Source organism: Glandiceps talaboti, chromosome 11 (genome assembly GCF_964340395.1).
Source record: "Glandiceps talaboti chromosome 11, keGlaTala1.1, whole genome shotgun sequence".
NCBI lineage: Eukaryota > Metazoa > Hemichordata > Enteropneusta > Spengelidae > Glandiceps > Glandiceps talaboti.
In genome coordinates this window covers 925,050-950,186 of record NC_135559.1, presented here as the reverse complement: position 1 = coordinate 950,186, position 25,137 = coordinate 925,050, and the positions used below count along the sequence as shown (strand labels likewise).

Sequence of the window (25,137 nt, the reverse complement as noted above, 5' to 3'; positions counted from 1 at the left end):
GATATCGTGTCCTTGAAAATGTGCACGTGCTTCCCAGAATATGGGAAAACAAAACACAATATTAAAACCGGTATTTCATTTTCTGGCAACATGTACTTCCACTTTGTCATATGAAAAACGTGCCCTTCGACAACAAACCTATATCTTAAACGAATTTGTTTAATGAAGTCCAAGTTTGCTTAGTACTTCACATATCACTAGTATCACAAATATTTGTGATGACAGCTTGTCCTCGAAGTCACTGTGAAAGACAAGATAATTTATGTCTTCAAGACAAAGAAATGTTGAAACTTTGAGACCAGGGGCAAGATATCACAGTGATGATAGATAATGAGTTATACATATCTCCTAAATGTCCCAGTCAAATTATTTTTCGACCCGTCTTAACGGTGTACGTATTTGTTATTTACGTGACTGTGCTATCTACCATATTACGATTACAGATTTATGCAGAATATGCAAATTCAGTTGTCAGAATAAACAGATTCAGTTGTCAGAATATATAGGTTCGGTTGTCATAATGTGCAGATTCAGTCGTCGGAATATGCAGATTCAGTTGTCAGAATAAGGCCGGGGGTCAGAATTTAAGGCAGGGGGGCTGGGAGAAATTGGAAGGCGGGGGGTGGGCAAGAAAAAATTGAGGGTTCAAATAAAGGAGGGGGCATGAAATTCTGATGGTTTAAGGGGGGGGGGGCGCGCGAATATTTTGCTCATGATTTGAACCAAGTTAAACCTCAGGAGATTAAAAAAATCTCGCAACTTCGCCGCAATCATACCTTCTAATAAAACCTATATTCAGAGATGAGTTTGGCAAATGTATTTGTGTATGCCCCACAGGTTTAGTTGTCAGAATAAAGTGGTTTAGTTGTCAGAATACACTGGTTCAATTGTCGGAATATACAGAACAGTTGCCAGGATATACAGATTCGTCTAGAATTCTTTTATCAGTATTTTCATTGAATAAATGGGGAAGAATAGAATGCGACGTCCTTCACTGCTAAGACATCGATAATTTCAAACTGATTAATCAATTAATTTTTGGACATACCTTATTTGCAAGGACAATTAAGTTACTATGAATCATTGAAAGAACTACATTCTTGGCAATATCGTCTAATTAATTATTAAGAAATTCAATTTATACATCTCAATAAATGGTAAAATTGATGAATACCAAGCAACCATGGTTACAGTCCTTTACAAAGACTAACATCGTTTAGAAAAAAATAGACATGCATGAATCGATAGACATGGACATTTTGGGTTGCTGGAATAGAGAGCGGGGTTATACAAGTTCATCTATGCTAGAACTTACCATCAAATTCAAAGAGCGAGTTTAAAGCACTTCCCAAAGTCGAAAGTGTCATCTATTTTAAGAATGGGTGATGAATAGTGTATAGTGTAGCGCTTCGTATACAGTCAGTGACAGCAAGTCGATATCAAAGAACAAGGTCATGGTATATTGTCACCAAGTATTGAAATGGTTGTCATTTAATATCTTAAGATTTTGACTGTTCGGTGCCAGGTGTTTGGCTTCGTTTTTGAATGACTATATTCATCATTTTCACAACGGGGATAGACATGTAAATATCACATGACTATTCATTCTATGGCAACGCTCGAACGTCAGTATGAAGTTAATCTTTTCATAACTATCCTCAATATTGGCTTGTCAGGGACTGTGTATGAAGTTTTCAATTGTCAATGACATCACTATTTAAGTGTATTACTCTTCAGCATAATTAGGCAGGACGAGTTAAGGCAATGTCAATTTGCCAAAGGTTTCCCCTTGTACTGATCATGAGGTTATCAACTTCACTTAACATGTGCCTCAGAAATGAAAATTTTAAACTTCTGCTGTTACTTTGTTTAAAAATACTCAGGCCTATTCTTTCTTAAAATCAGAAAAAAATTAAAATGTTTCTAAAAATATTAGGGGTCAATAACATTAATAATTCTTAATATTATTAGGGGTTATAAAATGTTTATAAAAATATTACGGTCACTGTTGAAATTTTTGAAATAGAATCAAAATGATACCAAAATTAAGCCACTGTAGAATCCAATATGGCCGCCAAATCCAATATGGCTGCCAAATCAAATATGGCTGCCGACACTGCGGGAAAATATAAAGAGTGGTGATTTCCTCGAGAAGACAGGCCAAGGGTGGCAAAGCCCAAAATTTATTCAATTGTTTTCAAAGGAACAAAAAGAACAAGGCTTAACATGATATTGAGTTTGAAGACATTTTAAGAACTGTAATTTTCATGACAATGGTCCCCAAATTGCAAAGTCTGAACCAGTCCCCAAATTGCAAAGTCTGAACCAGTCCCCAATATGCAAAGTCTGAACCAGTCCCCAAAATGCAAAGTTTGAACCAATCCCCCAAGTATAAAATCTGAAAGTCACTGTAACTTTACATCATGTTAAAACGAGTCTTGAACTATTAAACATTTCATTTGACATTTCCAAAATAAAAATCTGCCAAAACGGTTAACAAATTTTGTTATTACTGCTTGTGTAGTTGCCTATCGACATAACCCTACTATTGATTTCAGATACAGTACAAGTATTGAGTAAAGTGAACTACACAAAATAGTTGATGGATTATGACAAATTGACAATGTGCTAAATCGACATGTACCTTTGATTTTATTTTTATGACAATATTTGTATGCAGAGTATCTACTGCTTTGTTTATAAATACATTTTAGGCAGAGAGGCCATCATAAAGCACAAAACATGCACCTAAGAAATAAACTGTTTAAACTGACTCTGTTCCTCCATTCAAGAAAACTCAAAATTCATTTTCAATTCAAATCAAACTGTTATAAACTGTTTCTGCAATTTCGTTCAAGAATACTAAGCCAATTCTCTTAAATCAAGGAATACAATGGTTACCATAGCGATCAAACTGATACAAATCTTTAGCCATTTTAGAATCCAATATGGCCACCGACTACTGTGTTAACTCTATTGCAAAATAAAAGATTGTTGAATTCCTTGAAAAGAGAATTCCAAATTTTATTCATTATTTCAAAAGGGCCAGAAACAAGCTTTCATAGTTTGCTCAAGTTTGGAGAAAGTTTAAGAACTGTGATTTTCAGGAACTTCAAGGTTATTCAAATAATTTTCAATCGATTTTATTTTTAAGACAATAAAATATACACATATGGTTATCACAATTTGATTAAACTAGTACATGAGGACACAGCTAACTGGAATAGGAATAACTAATTTACAGAAAAACATGTGCATACTGTGCTACATCAAAAGCAAAGACATTATAGACCTGTTGCCTGTTCCAAGATGCACTGTGCGTCTCTCCATACAATACCATGTATTGTGTATGCACTGAGGGGTTTGCACACGCTACTCAGGGGGATGGTTGTCACCTGACCTAATACCCTGTGTTCACACATAAAATCTCTGTGTCATTGATAGTGTTTAGTCTTTGTTCTCTTAAATCACTCATAGTCAAAGAGGTCATCATGTCTTTCCATCATTTCCTGCTAAAAATGTTATTTCAAATGTAATAAAGACAAAACAAGACTAAACATAGCAAAATAAGCGATGTGCTCTCACGCAATGCATCTTGGAACTGGAAAATCAACTATTCTTGGCTCCCAGAGATCACAACCACCTGAAATATATTAGGTAGATAACTGGTATATAGAGGGTACATGTATGTATATCTTTAACATGCTTGAAGCACAGTTGTAGCAAAGTTCAGTGTTCAAAGTTCACTACGCTCTACTGGGCAAGGTTCAGTCAGCCATGTGTATAACGAATATAGGCTAATGGGACCAGGACAATTGTTAGACATACATCCAATGTATTAGAACATGACTTTGATACAAACAGTTGGGGTATTGTCATGACTTGGATATGTTAGTACACTGTGAATGTAACTGTTTGACATAGTGTGGAAGTATATGTAATACACTGTGCATGTAACTGTTTGACATAGTGTGGAAGTATATGTAATACACTGTGCATGTAACTGTTTGACATAGTGTGGAAGTATATGTTACTACACTGTGCATGTAACTGTTTGACATAGTGTGGAAGTATATGTTACTACACTGTGCATGTAACTGTTTGACATAGTGTGGAAGTATATGTAATACACTGTGCATGTAACTATTTGACATAGATAGTGTGGAAGTATATGTTAGTACACTGTGCATGTAACTGTTTGACATAGATAGTGTGGAAGTATATGTAATACACTGTGCATGTAACTATTTGACATAGATAGTGTGGAAGTATATCTTAGTACACTGTGCATGTAACTGTTTGACATAGTGTGGAAGTATATGTAATACACTGCATGTGCATGTAACTATTTGACATAGATAGTGTGGAAGTATATCTTAGTACACTGTGCATGTAACTGTTTGACATAGATAGTGTGGAAGTATTTGTTACTATTGTTAGTACACTGTGCATGTAACTGTTTGACATAGATAGTGTGTAAGCCTGAGTACATGTCAAATGAAGTGTGCATCTGACAGTGGGCATATCTGCTGTTATTCTGACAGTTTGTAGATGTGGGTTTGAAATAGATACGATTAAAGTCCCATAATTCAATCCCATGTTCTCGTATTTGTGATATCTAATCAGTGGGGCCATAGCGAACAGGTGCAATAATTCTTTAGTTCAGGACTAACTTTTGCTATAGATATACATCCCAGCTACACAGATGAACAAGGCTTGAAATCATCATGTAATAGGATGTACATGCACCATCTGCACCTTTGTGCTAGGTTTGAATGAAATTACCTAATACACACCTGTGCTGCTATCCAGTGTATGCCATAGAAAACACGAGAACAATGTGGCAGTGTGAGGTCTCAAAAGGGAAAACAGAACACACCAGAATGGTATCAGTCCCTTTGAATACATGTCAAATATTTAGAAACTAGCACTGTTGCCAGAGTAACTCGTGAACAGTCCTATAGTAATACTATAGTATTGACTTCAGTACTTGTACACTTGTTGCAGTAATAAAAGTTCTATTGATGTGAAATTAACAGCTGCACATACCACCCCCCCACCCCCACCCCCGGGTAGTTCATTGTAATATTTCACATTGATACCTAGAGACACATCAAAACAACACATAATAAAACTCAGTTCAAAATAAAGGTACTTGTGTCCTTTTAAAAACACTAGGGTGTAAAAGTATAGGTGTGTGTGTGTGTGTGAGAGAGAGAGAGAGAGAGAGAGAGAGAGAGAGAGAGAGAGAGAGAGAGAGAGAGAGAGAGAGAGAGAGAGAGAGAGAGGGAAAGCAACAACAGCTGAATTATACTAACTGATACACAGAGACAAGAGAGATAGAGAGATAGAGAACAGTCATACACAAACACGGAGAGCTAAACAAACCTGTAAATAAAACTATATCAAAGTACACTTCACTTGTGAGTTTCTCCAACTTTTAACAATTTACATGAATATCACACACAAATTGTACGAGATCATGCGTAGACACTTTATTATTCTCAATATTTTACATTTCTCAATATATTAACAATCTAACACAGGAACATATTTAAATTTCAAAAAACAATCACCACTTTTGTAACCACAATTCTCAATAGAAATACAACAATACTCTTCCAACAAAACTAAAGGCTTAAAGTTAACAAACACTACTATGGCAAATATGATTGTAAGATATGTTGCAATACATAATAATTATAATGTGCAACTTAACATTTAATAAGTTTCAAATAACTATTCAATGATTGCATATATTAATTTTCTCTTGAATAATAATTATAATTAATTAAAAGTGGAAAGAATTAACACAAAAATAAGACCGTGTACCATTACATGAGGATTTCATTTCACCACACCTGGAACTTAAATAATATTATCATAACAGGTGCAAAGGCTTTTAGTTGACCTAGATATGCATGCCCTTTATCATATACCACATTGTTAGTGTATCAATAATATTGGACGGTAAAATATAGTTACTTTGGAATGGTAAATTGGAAACAACTAAACATGTTTTGACCAATTTACAACTGATATATCAAATATATTTTACTGTGCTATTGATTCTTGGGACCATAAACCATATTGTCTTCATTCCTATTATTCAGAAGATTAATATCATTGACATTAAACAAATGACCTGTCATGAAATATTAACTGTTCACTGTACCAGCTCTTATGTAACATCCTTACATAGAAACTTTATGTAACAAATTAGCCTCAGACACTTAAAGCACCCTGATCTATCTATGACAATATACAACAGAAGAAATATAATAAGCAGTGAAGGAACAAACGTCAAAACAGATACAATTATTGCCTTTGTCTGTCTCTTGCCGTGGGTGATTTAAATACAAATTTGCAATACAATTGTTGTATGTGTCTGTCTCTTTCAGAGAGGGATTCATATACATTGTAATTACACAATTTTTGCTTGTTTCTGTCTTTTGCCGTGGATGATTTATATACATTGCAGTACAATTGTTGCTTGTGTCTGTCTCTTTCAGAGTGGATTTATATACATTGCTGAATATGTCTACATTGTATTATCATCACATAGTCTAAGTGTACAATGATGATATCATGCATGGTTTAATGTTGTCTGTCAAAATTATGACAGGGACGTGCACTGTGTTTCATGTACATGTAGTCCTTGTTTATATTTAATTTTAGTAAATCACCCTCTACCTGATAGAGAGAGACCGGCAACAATTGCATCCATTCTGACTTTTGTTCCAGTAAAGCTTACTTTCATTTGCTGTACCAGTTCTAAGAATGGAAAAAATGAAACCTACTTGTAGCTGTCTGTGTACACTTACTAATAACTCATAAATTTTATATCTCCTATAATTTCACTCTTGTGAAATGATTAAAAACAACAAAACCACAGACAACGAATTGTCTGTGACAAAACAAAGCAAAACATTCAAATTAACTTTTACAGAAAAATGATAAAATTAACAGAAGAAATATATGAATTATTTAATATGTCTATGATATGAACTCAAATACAAGATTCTTAAAATGACATCATTGGAAGTATATAGTATTGTTAATCAGAGATTCCAAGTACCCAGTATGATCATACAATTTACTGAAACCAAATATTACAAAACAAGCAACAATGATAATCCAAAATATTAATTATAACCAGTCTAATTTTTGTTAAGAACTTCACAGTAAGTCAGAAAATAATATTACATTGTATGTAGACAGTGGGTTATTTATGGTTATTTGCATAATTTGTGAGTTGCATGAATAAAATCCATAAAATTATCTTGTTTTTCATTTTTGAGGTAGTTATTTCATTTCTAATAAACATAAAAAAAAACAGTTGCAGTTTTGTTCCTTATCTAACAGTTATGATATACAACTAAGGTCAAGTATGTGTTATAAACGTGTGTTATTCCTATTTTTGGCCGAGCTTCACTACATATAAGTTGATGTTTGTTGTACAATATTGTCAAAGGCAATAATTCTGACCAGAGATGAATAAATAAAATAAAAACAAATGGCTAAAAACACATAAAGTAATCAATTTTGTAACTGCAACAGTACTTATTTGAATTTCAAGAATTGTCATCAATATTCATTTGTCTTAATCAACGGCTGTATTTTCAAAAAATAAATATTCTTTCAACAACAGGATATATAATAATTGCTGTTCTCTCTTTCTGTGAATTTTTAAGACATTTTAAGAACTGTGATTTTTTTGTAGAATGACACTTAATTTGCTTAGAGGGTAAGTTGAGAGAATGATGTTTAATTTGCTTAGAGGGTAAGTTGAGAGAATGACACTTAATTCACTTAGAGGGTAAGTTGAGAGAAGGACACTTAATTTGCTTAGAGGGTAAGTTGAGAGAATGACACTTAATTCTCTTAGAGGGTGAGTTGAGAGAATGACACTTAATTCGCTTAGAGGGTGAGTTGAGAGAATGATGCTTAATTCGCTTAGAGGGTGAGTTGAGAGAATGATGCTTAATTTGCTTAGAGGGTAGGTTGAGAGAATAACGCTTAATTCGCTTAGAGGGTAAGTTGAGAGAATGACGCTTAATTTGCTTAGAGGGTGAGTTGAGAGAATGATGCTTAATTTGCTTAGAGGGTAAGTTGAGAGAATGACACTTAATTCACTTAGAGGGTAAGTTGAGAGAATGACACTTAATTCGCTTAGAGGGTGAGTTGAGAGAATGACACTTAATTCGCTTAGAGGGTGAGTTGAGAGAATGATGCTTAATTCGCTTAGAGTGTGAGTTGAGAGAATGACACTTAATTCACTTAGAGGGTGAGTTGAGAGAATGACACTTAATTCACTTAGAGGGTGAGTTGAGAGAATGAAGCTTAATTTGCTTAGAGGCTGAGTTGAGAGAATGACACTTAATTCGCTTAGAGGGTGAGTTGAGAGAATGACACTTAATTCGCTTAGAGGGTAAGTTGAGAGAATGACACTTAATTCGCTTAGAGGGTGAGTTGAGAGAATGATGCTTAATTCGCTTAGAGGCTGAGTTGAGAGAATGACACTTAATTCGCTTAGAGGGTGAGTTGAGAGAATGACACTTAATTCGCTTAGAGGGTGAGTTGAGAGAATGATGCTTAATTCGCTTAGAGGCTGAGTTGAGAGAATGACACTTAATTCGCTTAGAGGGTGAGTTGAGAGAATAACGCTTAATTCGCTTAGAGGGTGAGTTGAGAGAATGATGCTTAATTCGCTTAGAGGGTGAGTTGAGAGAATGACACTTAATTCGCTTAGAGTGTAAGTTGAGAGAATAACGCTTAATTCACTTAGAGGGTGAGTTGAGAGAATGACACTTAATTCACTTAGAGGGTGAGTTGAGAGAATGACACTTAATTTGCTTAGAGGGTGAGTTGATTGAGCAATGCTTACAGTACTTAGAGGGTAAGTTGATAAAGCAGTGTTTACAGTACCCCAATTCCACTTAAGGTATCTGTGTGGGCTAGGACGTCAGGTGAATTTATCAATAAAACTATGTAAATCCACTCATACATATTTATATAGACGCATTGGAGTCGGAACTAGCAAAGGGCATACCGTCAATAAGCAGTAACACAGCCACAAACTTTGACCAACTAAGAGTAATTGACATTTTGCTGGGGAGTCTGATGCGCCCTCTACGACAAATTCCTGAGTAACACACACACGGGGAGTGTGAGAGTCTGCCGTAAAGATGTTTTAGTATTTTAAATGCCTGACTGTAAAACGTTGAGTGTCGGCATTTTTGTCAATTGTTATAAATTTAAAGACGAAAAAAAAACGTTTGATGGATGACAATTTTTTTGTCATCGTGAGCATGTGCTTCTGACAGAATCAGGTGCCCGCAGAAGTATTGCCCACACTCCGAGTTTAGCATAAGTTCAGAAGTACGGCGTCGATGTATTATGTACACACGTACACGATCTCAAGTCAAATGATTTTCCTTCCACGTTTTGTTTTTCAAAATTCGGTGAAGGCTGTTTTATGATTGATTTAAACTTGTTCTATTTCCAAAAGCCACGGTGTCATCTCTGAAAGCAGTCAATCTTAACTAAACTACATGTATTACTATTCACGTCGTATTCGTTTCTAGACTTAAAGGCTAATAATATAACATCACCGTGTCACATGTGCGAGTACGAGTTCACATCGATACAATTACCACAAGCGATGTATTTCAAAACAAATGCATGCGGTACGGTTAATATTGATCGAGCCAAGTTTGGTCTCCGTAGCGGTAAATATAATCCCAGTATGTCTCTACGATGTTAGTCGATGTCATGACTAGCTGATAGTGCCAACAAATATTGAACATTTTATGAACGGCTTAGATACATTTTAAGAGTCGCTTTCCTGAATAAAACAACCATTTTCAGATTGCATGCCGACATGGGCGACACATCAAGTAATCAAAGACACAACAATAAACAAATCAAAGCAACTGTGTTTATTTATAGCAATCTGCGGATGGAAATCATGATTTTCCCAGGGAATGATACGTAACACACGTCAATATTACACTGAGGACCTAACTGAAACATTGAAACATTTTAATTTTGCTCACATTGTACATTTGAGTCGTCATGGACTATCGAACAGGCAATTTCAGGAACGACGATTTGCATCATACTCATAGACCTCATGTTTGCTTGTACCGCGCCGTTCACACGTGTGAGCTCACACTGTAGGCAAACTCGCTCTGTCTTCTTTGGCTAATGGAATGCGTATGGTTGCCTGCAGACACAAATTTATGGTTGTCTGCAGACACAATTTTTTCTATGTAATTTTTATTGAAAATGCGTAAAATACATAATATTTGCTGTAGTCCGGTGCGTAGTTTCAGAGGGAGTAATTCGAAACTCTAGTCTGTCCTCCAAGGTCATATTCATAATCTACCGTCACCCCGCACGTACAAGTTACGTCTGCAAGCATGAGTCATGACTAGATATGATCACACGGAAACACTGTCCCTCCATTCTCAGCCAAGGCCTCGTAACGAAGTTTGGAACGTCTTTTACCTAGTTTCGTTTTCGGCATCGTGGTAGTGTGTGCCAAATATGGTAGTGAGTCTTCGAGGGTTGTCCAACGGCAGCTAAAAGTTTTCATATCACGCTGTAGAAAGTAACTGAGTGACAGTATGCTCCGTATTGAAATCAAAGATACGCATGCGCAATATGCATGAGTTTGTTGATGTCCCCCTAGCCTTGACACAGTTGATCGCATTACCGAAACGCTACATATTAGCAATGTAAGCGGCCATATATCAGAGTGTTAACCTGTTTTCAAGCCATATTACGATTTTCATTCATTCTAGAGGGTTCAAAGAGACAGAATCACTTACGCGTTCGCAAGTATTGTTTTTACAAGTACCGCAAAATGGTTGAGAAGTTGTCAAAAAATGGGATTTTTTTGCCTTTTTGACCATTTAGAACGTTTCTTCATTTTACTCGTTCTAGCTTATTATACATGCTAGGGAATTCGGGTTTGTTTTATTTGATAATTGAGATGAAGGACGAGAAACTGGTTAGAGGGATTTTTTGTTAGTGAAACAGGCACTCGGCACTACTTTGTTGAAAATGGGGTACGCATACAACAAAATTTGCCTTTTTGACAATTAATTTGAAGCATTTTGGATCAAAATTTCAAAATTTTGTCTAGACAGATTTTGACATGTATATTTATGATCACAACTGTAAAAAAAAATTTAAAAAAAAATCAAAATTGCCTATTACAGAGTGGAAAATATGAAAAATATGATATAATAATATACACAGGTGTCAAATTTCATCATAATTTAAACAAACTCTACTTTAATGTTTTTAATGCTATGATGAATATTAAAGGGACAAACTCAGAAAATTTGGTGTCAATATCTTTATTTTTAACAAAGTTACAACAATATTTGTACAATAAAGAATTGGATGAAAAATAGCCTATACAACAACCTTAAGTCAAATGGTGCGTTAATAGTTATTCATTAGGTTGAGTGCTATTAGGATTATTTGATTATACAAAGTGGAACAGATTCAGTTACGAGGAAGTCTGTTGAATCTAAAATTAATAAAAAAATTGCGAATGTCAAAACAAGCTTACAAGACAGCCAATCCAGTTACTGTTATTGGTTGATTGATGTCGAAGTTTAATCAATAAAAAAGACAGCTGAATCACTCATTAGTACAATTATCAACTGTTTTGTATAAAATAGATTTTGTAGTTTTAAGATCACTGAATAAACTCCTATCAATTAAAAATATTTCATAAATATGGATTATTAAACATAGATCAATAATCTGTCCATTATACTTGTCAATCAAGCCATGAAAAATTGATTTTTCTTTGCACAGCTCTGAAAACTGCAAATAGTTTATTGATTAAACTTGAAACTAGTTTTATTGGGCTTAGAAATTTATGTTATACCACAATGTGAACTTTGAGATAGGAGATTCAATTTGGTTTGATTTAGAAGTGATTCAACATACCAAGTGTGGACACATCCAAGAAATCTTCTTAACATTAATTTGGTTCCATTTAATTAGTGTATTGAGATTTTCTCTTACTTCTGATTATCAAGCATTCTTATACAAATGTGTAAATCATCACAATTCAACTTTATCTCTTGCCATGACCTTAGACATGTTACACAAATGTGGCGTGTATTAATGAGCACAGGGACCCACTGCAGTGAAACATGAGACAGCAAAACATCCATAAAACTTCAAGACTGAACAAAAACATCTGTTAATGACATACAAGTGAACCACTAGCACACTTGTATATATTTATACATTGTAGTAAATGAACTTTTATATTATTTGCTACAATGTCTCAGTTTTGAGTTTCCCATTTCTTGTTTTTTGGGGGGTTTTCTTCTGGATCATCCTATTTGATAATATTTCAGTATATGTGAAGATATTCTCTGTATCTATGACAACCCATTTCTGTTGTGAAAACATTTCTCATACTATAGGTACTTGGAATCTAGATTGGTTATAGTAGCGATATAAGTTAAAACTAAAATAAAAAAAAAATCTTTATGCCCATTGGCAAATCATATCATCTACATATTTCAGATTCACCATTGGTTAAAAATCATTATATTTTTGTTGAAATTTTGATAATCTTAGAATACTTGTGACATTAAATAAAGTTAACCAAGGAATATAAAAACAACTACAACCCCATTGTTACCAAATTAGGTAAGAATGAGTAGTGACTCATTTTTATAATTACATACATTATGTATCAAGAAAACATCAAAATCTCTTCATTCTCCATTTTTGGATAACAAGTCATCAATTCTTCTTTTGATCACTCATCAAAATAATTAAAATTTCACGATACAAATCCAAAAATTATACAAGTGTGAAAAATGACAGTAATAATTATAGATGTGAAAGCTAAATAAAAATGTCAGCAAACTTGTGATATAATGTTGCAACTTAATGATGTAAAAAAGTCATAGAGTGATGCCAAGTAGTTTACATTGCACCACCCGGTAAGTAACAAGATGTTTGTAATACCTTGATGAAGGAGACCTATGCTCTGACACGGTCCACTCGTTTGTTACAAAACACATTTCTACCATCCTCAAGTAAGACCATTTGTTTATACTCATCTACTGTGAAATACCATAGACATTGGAGAGAGCACGTCTATGGAAATACTACATTTTCACTTGGAATTTATTTTCACAGTTTCCGTTGGTGTGGTTTTCCACAAAAATAAAATCCCTTGAAAGTATCTTTCATTCATAGATACCATTCATTATTGTATACCTTCCTAAATTAGTGAAAATTAAGTTAAGGCAAACAGACTAATTTCTTTTTTCAGTGAAACATAAATCCCTTGAAATTATAGTATTTGGTTGTATTTCATTCTCAATGTTACAACCAAGATCACTGTTTTGTCTAAAGTGTATCATCATTATAATTTAATCAAGTAAATTTTTAACTTCAAAAACATCACTTAGTGAGAACCTTAGTGCCTAGTAATGAGTCTGGAGTAATTGCATGAATGATTGCAACATTGTTTCACTACAAGTGATAATCAATCAAGGTTTACCAGACATACCCTTCAATATCAGACACACTTCAAAACAATGTCTTAATTTGTAATTAAATATAAATAAAATAAAACATACAAGATTTCTCAATGGAAATATGAGATGGTCTTGGCAATACACTAGTCTATAGTTACATGACAACCAATGTGTTAAACTCTTAACAAAGTCATCATCTTTCTTATCCTACAAGATTCTCTACATAGAAATTTAAATTGCACTGACTGGTTTAGACTACATTTACATTTTTTATTTAGTTGCCTAGTTTAGTTGCATTGATTCTTACATGTACAACCTTTGAGCATGTGATGGCTAATTTTTACCTTAGAAGAGCCCAACACAGAAATCTGGTTATATTGACATGTTTAATAAGGAAATAATTTTATAAAATGTTTAACAGAAGAGCAATTGCATTGATTAGTGACATGTTATAAAGCTTTGTACCATTAGGCTTGTGCCAGTACACCCCTAGACCCTCAAATCACTATTTTTGTTTTGGCTGACCCTCTCTATGATCCATCCTATCCACCCACCCAACGATGCATGCATTTGCCACACACGTACATGCACATGTACGTACGTACGTACGTACGTACGTACGTACGTACGTACGTACACACACACACACGCACGCACGCACGCACGCACACACACACACACACACACACACACACACACACACACACACACACACACACACACACACAGAGGAAAACAGAGATATCCCATCAACAGAAAGGTAAGGTTTAACATATTCTACCTACACTTTACATACAAATACTTTCTACCACTTCAAAGCAGACATACAGAGACACATTGGCCAGATACAGGCACACTGAAATACACTGATATACAGACACACTGAAATACACCGATATACAGACACACTGAAATACACCGATATACAGACACACTGAAATACACCGATATACAGACACACTGAAATACACTGATATACAGGCACACTGAAATACACCGATATACAGACACACTGAAATACACTGATATACAGACACACTGAAATACATTGATATAGAGACACTTGGATATACACTGATACAGATACAAAGTGAGACTATCACGTGCGCACACACACGCACACGCACACACACACACACACACACACACACACACACACACACACACACACACACACACACTTAGACATTCAAACCAGGATCCATATACATATGATAAGTTTTCAGTTTGAAAGTTTGGAAAGTTTCTTGCCCTGAATTTCACATGACATTTAACATTCTACTCTTTTGACTTAGTATAAAAGTACACTTATTTATGTATGTGGTCTAATTCTATTGATAGCAAAATGCACTGACACAGTAGCTGTAAAAAGGACTTATTTTTGTTCTTGAAAAATGAATAAAAAGTTGACAGGAAAGAAAATCAATCCCTAGAAAGTCCTGTATTAACAAAATGTATAGCTACTGCAGATAACTCTGTAAAATGAACACAAAGCTACTACACTGTCAATGTGGATAATTGGTATGTAGTCTACAGGCTATTCCTGGCTTTGAGTTGTACGGGTGAAGAGAGATCTTGAGATACGAAGCCATGGACAGCATCTAGACTAACTTAAGTGGTTTTTGACTGTCCAAATTGATTCATCTGCTTGGTAGAGAGAATGAATTACAATGGCACAAGAAGTTCAACTTAGAAAAAAGCATTGAGATTTTGATCTGACTCTTAAATTGATTCATCATTGTGGGTGCTCCTCATTGCTGTCACTTACACCATGCAAACATGAATGAATATTGCAGTATAAAGCTTTCAATATATCCTGGTCATTGATCCTCATCAGAATAACAAATTCTATCAACCTCTAAGTTTCAAACTATATTGCATTAACTTGAAGGGCAGTACCCCTCGATTTTATTAACACCAAGTATTCTCTATTCACATCAAAAACTACCTTGTTCTGTCTATGCTCTCCTTTGGAATATCTTCACACTTGTTTGCCTTCAACTCTGATACAGGGTAGAATATAGTAGAGCTGTAAAACAGTCAAGAAATGTCAGTTATTTAGTTTTGTTACATGAATGGATGACGATTAGTGGATACATATAATTGATGATGACACATGCACCAAATACAGTAGGTGTCTATTTTAGACCAGACCCTCTGTAAAATCTGTTTATATGTATTTCATTTCAACATAAAAAGATAACATAGGGGGTAATATTACAATAATAACACAATATTTCACAGTCAATTTTAGCTCCTAAAGTAATTTATTATTAAACTTGTATCAACACATTCATTAAAACAGATATGATGATGTGAGAAATAAGGATATGATTTCGTTTCTGTCACAAAGAACTGTTATTCATGATATAAAGAGAATTCTGGGGTGTCAATTTTTATTTATTTCAACATGTTCTTCATTAATCTGAATGTGACATACGGCTATGCCCAAACATTTACAAAACATTTGACATTCCTACTGTTACGATGTGACATCATTGCCACAATTCAAACACTTCACATCATAAATCAATTTATTCTAACTTCTGTCTTGCATATCTGAGTGTTTCATCTGAAAAAATGTTTCTACTTTTGCGGACGCATTGCTTGGGTGTTCTGAATGAGAAAAATATGGCCACCCACACTGTTGAGATTAGCATTTATGCAAAAATAGAGTACACTTTACAATTAACCCAATTACTTCATGAGTAACAAGCAATGCATACAAATTAGGTAACAAAGAAGTGAAAAAGCAGCCGTTAAGAAATTTGGTAGTAGGTGGTTGATTTTGTCGGCTACCGGCCCTTATGTACATCCCTGAAATAACTTTTAAAATATAAGACATACTAAAAGTTGATAACATCATTGGCAAATTACTCAGATATTTCATGCTTTGTTGAAAAATTAAAGATATCTGATAATTATAAATTTTCTTTTCACATAGATGTACATGTATTTCAAGTCCCTCCATCCCAAAAACTTTTTTCAAGAACTTTTGTAGAAATGTTCTGACATACTAAAAATTATGAGTATTCATAAAAAATCAAAGAAATAGCTTAATGTTATGGAATAATCCATAGCTGGTATGAGACAATAATTTCCTTCAGGGCTATTGAGACTGGACATACATCAATTAGAATATGATAGCTTTATCATAACATTGCAATGGGAAATTGGAATCATGACTATACATAAACTGTAATATACAAATAAACTATTCAAATAAACATCAGGATAGCAAAGACACTACCCTAGAATCCAGGGATGGGAAGTTTGGGGAAAACAAATTCAAAATCCTCATCGCCTGGATTCTAGGCCACAATGAGACATAATCCCAACAGATATCAATATTTAGACAGGTCATTAAAATCCACACTGCATTATGGGAATACAATGTAAAAGAAAACTTTCATCAATTTGACCTGCAAGCTGGGTATATGAAATATCTTCCTGATAGGAATTCAAATTTGTTTGTTTTGCAAGTCTGTCAGTGAGAAGTTACTTTAACATCTAAATATTATTTAAATTAATTTTGTTATTCAAAACACTGACACTGAAGGATGATCAAAGTCAGTGTAAATGTTTTTTTTTACATATTCAAGAAAAATAATAATAAAATCGCGAAAATCACGAAGTCTCGTCAGTAATAGTGGCTGTGGAAACTGACATCAACTTGTGGAAACTGACAGCAACTTAAAAAGACAAAATAAAACTGTTCTTCCAATCTATAATGGTTATACATCTGATGAGAAGAAATAAACAACATAGAGACAATTTGGAAAACATTGAAAAACTTGAACTAGACACTGACACATGAAAAACTATATATAATAAAATAAAATATAACATCTACCTACCCCCACCTATTATAAACTTGAATGTAATTGGAACCAAACAATTTTTTTTTATGATTAAAATTTGGTGGAGAAAAACAGCTGTTTGGCAGAGTTATACAAAAAGTTGATTCCCAACAAAGAATGGAAAATATCTTATCCTTGTGGCTCCTCTTCTACTTTCTAATTCCTTCCATAGTTTGCAGTACATGTAATGATGTAACCTACTAGTCTGTTTACATGTACATAGTCTACTTCCTATACAGTATCCTTACCATTTATACCTTCACTGTGGTTAGACCACGTACCCAGACTAACATGTACATTGTGATCTGTTGTTTTTTTCTTTACTGTCAAACCACTTACATTGCTATCAATGGCAAAAAATTAATGTTGTTTGAAAATTACACCTTCAAACTGATTGGTTTGAAAAAATGACAAAATATTGGTGAAAACTTGAATATGTAAAAACAAAAACCACAGATTGTGAAGTTACAAATGTACATAGCTGGGAGAATTCTCAACAGGGATACCCTGAATGGAGAAATCAAAGTAGAGAGATACATGTAGAGTAGGCTGAAAATACTGAAAGTCAGAAGGCAGATGTCCAACACTGAGACTTGGCAGGGTGCCATGACCATCTGTGAATGATCTCAGTTAGGGAATCTAATAATAGCATATAGCTTGTAGTGTGATAGTCAAATTGGAATATGATACATCAATGTTGTAATAACTATGAAATAGACATAAAATGGTCTCTGTTTGGGTCACTGCAAGTTGCAATTACATGGCCTGCCAACATGGTCTGTGCTGAGGTCACTGTGTTGCAATTACCCCACCAACAAAGTCTGTTTGGGTCACTGCCGTTACAATTACATGGCCCACCAATACAGTCTGTGTTGAGGTCACTGCCAGTGCAATTACATGGGCCCCCAATATGGGTCTATGTTGAGTTCAATACCTTGCAATCACAGGCCTAGGCCAGCTAGCATGGTCTGTGTTCAAGTTACTGCATACTAGCTATTACATCGCCCTCCAATGTAGTCTATGATGAGATCAAACCATTGCGATTACATGCCCTTACAACATGGTTTGTTTTGAGGTCACTGCCTTGCAGTTACATGGCAGTCCAAGGCAGTCTTTGATGTGGTCACTGCCTTGTAGTTACATGGCAGTCCAAGGCAGTCTATGATCAGGTCACTGCCTTGCAGTTAAATGGCCCTCCAAGGCAGTCTGTGATGAGGTCATTGCATTGCAATCACTGACAAGGCTCTCCATCATAATCCGTGTTGAGGTCACTTCATGGCAATGACTTCATCTACCTTCATGTAAAATCAGATATCTACTGATTCAGCACAACCTGTTATTGTTTTACCATCAACCTTCACACAACTTATGACCCTAGGAAACCTTGACTTGTATTGAGGACATGTCCTACGAGTTGATTTCTTACAGCTGTTTCACAAAAGTTTGACATCTACATCAGTACATGTATATTTTCATTAAATTTTAGAGACCTAAAATATTTCCTACAAACTAGAAAACTCTTGCACAACGTGTGTGTCATATTACAGTTTTTGTTTTAACTAGGTCTGTACACTCACAACATACTTTATACCAACTCTTATTTCTTGAGTACGTGTATGTCTCAACATCTTGATTTCAAACAGCTGTTTAACAAAGTCTGATGTGTGTTTTCTCTTACAGCTCTAACAGAAATCTTTCCTATAAAATGCAAACTCTTGCCAATGGTGTCATATTACAATACATGTTTTAATGTCAACTATAAAGGAGTGTATATTTTCAACATCAAATAATATACACCAACTTTTATTTGTTGATTATATCTTTTGCCTGACCATCTGTATACATCAAGTCTACAGTACATGTATACACTAGTAGTCACTACACTCTGTATATTAGTATATTGCATATTAGTCTTCTGAATAAAGTTAAAATCTACCTTCATCTCCTATATTGTAAGTATTTCATTTCATTTTTGTGTGTACATGTATATGTATATGTATATGTACATGTATATGTATATGTACATGTATATGTATATGTATATGTATATGTATATGTATAATGTATATGTATATGTACATGTATATGTACATGTATATGTATAATGTATATGTATATGTATATGTATAATGTATATGTATATGTATATGTATATGTATATGTATAATGTATATGTATGTGTATGTGTATATGTATATGTATATGTATATGTATAATGTATATGTATATGTATATGTATATGTATATGTATATGTATATGTATATGTATAATGTATATGTATATGTATATGTATATGTATATGTATATGTATAATGTATATGTATATGTATAATGTATATGTATATGTATATGTATATGTACCGGTATGTGTGATATATTTTTTTTTTCTCCCAGTTGTGTTTTCAGTCCCCTTAATGACTGAACCCTCTTATTGTTTTCAATCGCAATGTACAATGTCTGGGATCAGGCTAGACTAGCTGTAAGCTATTTCTTGACTCCCCCATTTACTCTTCTCTATCTTGTTTTATGTAACCATTATTTTGTAATCATATTTTATGCTTGGGTAAATAAACCACTTATATATATTAGTCTAGGTCCTGACAGGGACCATATTACATATTACTTCATCTCTATCCCATAATATGTAATACGGTCCATGTCAGGACCTAGACTAGTATTTTATCAGAGTTCCCTATAAACAAAATTATGAAATCATGGTAATTTATGACAATTTTACAAAATTCCTCCTCTCTGTTATCAGGATTCCTAACCTTTAGTAAAAACAGTGATATGTAGTTTAAAATTTTCACAGACAGTTTCCAAAAACTGTCTCTAATGCTTTCATCCTTTCACTAAGGACTTCATCAGCAGTTATTTATAGATACCAATGGACCATTACTCATATGCAACATGTCATACACATAATAATGACAATAATAATCTTTATTTATACTGGATAGTTCTTTTTGTAAGTATATAGACACTTGCCATCCCTCATGGATTCAGTGTTAATGCAGGAGGAAACCAGAACACCCGGGGGAAACCTGCATTGTTCTGTACAGTCAAACTGAACGACATTCTTCTTATTTGCAGCGTGGTAAATTTAATCAAACCCTGAATGGGGTTCAAACCCCGACCGCAGCGGTAAGAGGCAAGTGGTTTAACCATTCGGCCACCGACAACCCCATTGGGTTTTCTGTCTTACATTTCTAAATAACATTGATAAAGGTGGCAATAAGATCTATATTTTGTGTCATCGTGTACTTAAGGATTGATTGGCTTATATTCACAGTACACATACATGTACTGCTAGACATTATTAGCAAACATACCCCATGTCATACAAATACTATGTTATATTCCTAAGTATCATTTATAAAAATGGTATGCTGATCTTTGTCACTTTGTATTCTAAGACCAATATATCATATGTCATTATATTCACAACACACATAGTTCCATGTACACAAGATACATATGTACTAATCATTTATTAACATACCACCTGTCATAAAAATTTGGTTTTCTGTGTTTCATTTCTAAATATAAAAGTGATCATTTTAAATTCCAAGACTGTCATGTATAGCAAACTGCTAGTTACTTCAGACATTTATTGGTACCAATGAAACATACCACCTGTCATACAAATTTGGTTTTCTATGTTTTATTTCTAAATATAAAAGTGGTAAAATCTTTATTTCGTCATTTTACATTCCAAGATTGTCATGTACATGTATAGCAAACTGCTAGTTACTTAAGACATTTATTGGTACAATGAAACATACCACCTGTCATATAAATTTAGTTTTCTATGTTTTATTTCTAAATATAAAAGTGGTAAAATCTTTATTTTGTCATTTTACATTCCAAGATTGTCATGTATAGCAAACTACTAGTTACTTAAGACATTTATTGATATCAACGGATCCTTACTGACATACACACGTCATACAAATTTTTTTTTTTTTTATGTTTTATTTCTAAACATGACTTATAAAAGTGGTAAGATATATTTTTTGTGTCATTTTACATTCTAAGACTGTCATCCATTGCAAACTGATAGTTACTTACAAGATACAAGAAAACTTTATTATCTTACGTAGAGGAAATTACGGTTCCATACATTAAACAGATATTAAAATAAATAAATACAAAATAAAATATACACACTGTTTATGACGTAAATATGAAATACTTGAGACATTTATTGATACAATGGAACATACCACATGTCATATAAATTTGGTTTTCTACGTTTCATTTCTAAATATGACTTATAAAAGTGGTACAATCTTTATTTTGTCATGATCTTACATTCCAAGACTGATCCATGGCATACTGCTAGTTACTGATACCACTGGAACATACCATATGTCATACAAATTTGGTTTTCTATGTTTCATTTCTAAATATCACGGTACAATGATTGTACACTGTCACTTTGCATTCTCACATTAATTTGAATCTCCTGCTAGTAATACTATGTAAACTGCCATGGTGATACATGTATATAAACTAACAGAGAATCAAAAAAATGATATACATGTATCACAAATCAGAATGGTAAAGTTAAGAAAAGCTGTAAAGCAATATATCATTTTATATTTGTTATTTTATGTCAAGTCATACATTATATGAAATTATAGCACATAATTCTACTTGGCTAAGATTTATGGGAAAATGCAAAAATTCATGATTTCATATGAAAATGTCACAATTTTATATAACATGCATGCATGGTTTCAAAACTTAAATGATAAATTTGCCTTACTTTAATAAAGGACTTTTGTGTTAGGTAAAGGACAGTACTGATCTGGTCAGTGACATTCATACAATGGTATGAACGTGGTGCACCTGGTGGCAGAATGAAACCGGATATAGAAGTAGGATCCCTATAGTGTGTTGATCAGGTCAGCTGCCAGATGATGGTTGAAAGGGACTGGAGGTGGATAGGTTGGAGAGCTATGTAGTAGTAGCTTGCACATGGCATACTACTTTTGTTGAATCAAAGTAATTCTATCCAATTGATTTTTATGATACAGAGAAACACTTCAAACAGATAGCAAGACTGAGGAAAGTATTCTATCCAATTGATTTTAATGATACAGAGAAACACTTCAAACAAATAGTGAGATTGAGGGACAGACAAACAGACAAACAGAGAATAATGTACACAAAGACATCATCTTCAAAGGATGATGTATGCTTTATGTATTTGATAAATATTCTTTAAGATGGAAAGTAATATACCGATAATATAGTAATGGAAATTTCTACTCATCCAGAGAAACACTTCAAACAAATAGCGAGACTGAGGGACAAACAAACAGACAATAATGTCATAACATTTCTTGAAAGTGAATCTTACATTTTTGCTGTCATCTCATCAGCATTGTCATGGTGTACTATAATGAACTATTGTCACATGTTTCAGAAGAGACACTTGAAATGAGCTTGAGAGAAACAGGTGGGATCTCAATGCCTGCATCCTGGTTTAGGGTGGGCTTCCGTTGGTGAATATGGCTTCCTTCAATCTGCATCTGTAAAGTTGTTCTTCCTTATCCAAGATTTTGACATTCTTCATATCACAATTATGTTGTGACTTCTTCAGGTGTTCTCCTACTGCTGATAACAGTTGATGACTGCTGATATCTTCTTTTAGGCGAGTACCCAGTGGTCAAGCCGTCTCACGAATATAGTCAAAGTTACAGTCCTCACAGTTAACATAGTACACACTCCCACACTGTTGTTGCATAGGTGTAGAAACTCCTGACAATGTCAGCAAAAATTTGGGATTCTCTTTCAAGAAACTTTTTGACTGTGAGTAGAAATTTCATTACTAAGAATGAACCCAGAGTCCATGAATATTAATTTTCACCAACAGACTTGGTGTATGTTATTATAAACCCAGAGTCCGTGAATATTCATTTTTGAAATTAATATAAGCATCAATCATTGCAAAGTTAAACTTACCTGTATTTGATTTTTGTATTTCAGGAACTTGCATCTCAAATCAATTCTGAAAAAACAAGAAGAGAGAGAAAAAGTAATTACAACAGAGAACCTATAAATGCAATATAGTTGATTTGAGAATTGTATCACTAAAAATGTTAGTTTTTCACAAATGAAAGTAAGATCATATAAGCAAAAAACTGAGCCAGTATAATAACCTAGCTTACAAAGGCAAACTTATCAGTAGACAACTACACAGGCTGATAGAGGAACAAGAATATGACAAGAAACTCATAATATATATATAGTCAAATATACAACTCAGCATCCATTACTGTCTTCTTGGCCAATTTGACACAATAATGACACATGCAGTAAATGTTTTTGATTCACCAAAATGAAGAGCTCTCCTACCCCAAATGTGTCCTAATAAGGAACTTGCAATCCAGACTGAGCATGCTCAGATGCAAAGGACTATGGGTTTATCAGTGGTTAATCTATCAGTGGTTATCTAATCTGGAGCTACCAATAGAATACACCTCCCACAGGGGTCAGGGTGACTATGAATTGATTATTTGTGGTTACGAACATTGTATCAACATTGTTTACAATACTAATTTATTAGTATTTATTATCACATTTCCCATGATGCAACATTCAACATGGCAGGTTTGCATGGACCAATGACAGACATTAATTTCTAATTCTCGCTATCTGCAATACAATTCTATGCATCGCTAAGGAGTCAAATGGAATGCAGTCTCGCGACCGCGCTTGCATTTGTCGACACCTACACTTCTGGTCGCCTATGTCAATACACGTGAATGTTTCTTCCAAACAGTTTAATTTGTAACAAATAAGATAAACGCAAGTTTTAAGCTCATATAATTATGGAGGTGGGAAATTTAAATATGTACAGTATCTTTCCAGAGCAAAATTATAAGAGATGTCTACAACTGAAAATGGGAAAGAAACATTCCTGTGTATTAGCATAGCCGACCGGAAGTGTAGTTGTCGACATTAGAACGCGTTGTCGCGCGACTTCGTTCCATTTGACTCCACAGTGATGTGTAGAATTGTATTGCAGGTAGCGAGAATTACACACCAAAATGAAGTGCTCCCTCTATCCCTTATTATGTAGTGACTTAAAATAAAACAGATTTTTTTTTACTATTCTGACCCAAAATGAAGATTTCTATCTTTTATAGAGAGGAAACTGAGGATTAGCATAATTTGATCAGAAATTGAGGTTATAGCTTGACTTTGAATTCCATTCAAATACTGATAATATAATTGCATCTAGAGGTCACTGAACTTTATTGTAACTTAATAAAGTTAGCCAGTGAATCTAATTAATCTAACAATTCCCTGTATGTGACATAATGACTTCAACTTTACAGCTGTTACAGGATAAGCATACAGTTTTAGTCAGTTGACTTACTATTATGGAAGGCAAAACTAAGATAAAGAGAAACTAAAACTTGCATTGGTCAATAGGGTAGACTAAACAAGTGGGTGATAGCTGTGCCTCTGTTTTTCAGATATAATCACCCTGTAATCAAGATAGTGTAAACAATGGAAGTCCCCAGTCATCACACACTACACAGATTTTTGAAAAGTTGTTTATAATTTGTTCTAATTGTGGTGTTTAACCCTACTGTGCCCACTGAAGGTGTCATGTAACAAAGTTGAAGTTCAACGTACCACTGTGTGGGCTGTAGGATCATTTAGAAATAAGCAAGTTAACCATTTGTCTAGTAGTTACGATAGCAGTATGCATTTATCTTAACAT

At 34.1% G+C, this 25,137-nt stretch overlaps 1 protein-coding gene across 1 annotated transcript in view; it reads right to left on the bottom strand.

Annotated features, from left to right (window-relative positions):
- Positions 1–15,476: 15,476 nt before the first annotated feature.
- Positions 15,477–25,137, bottom strand: part of LOC144442625 (alkaline ceramidase 3-like) — a 44,443-nt gene continuing 34,782 nt past the window's right edge. Inside the window, exon 9 of the mRNA XM_078132005.1 lies at positions 15,477–15,561. Coding sequence (XP_077988131.1) covers positions 15,477–15,561 — 85 coding nt within the window. The remainder of the gene's footprint in view (positions 15,562–25,137) is intronic.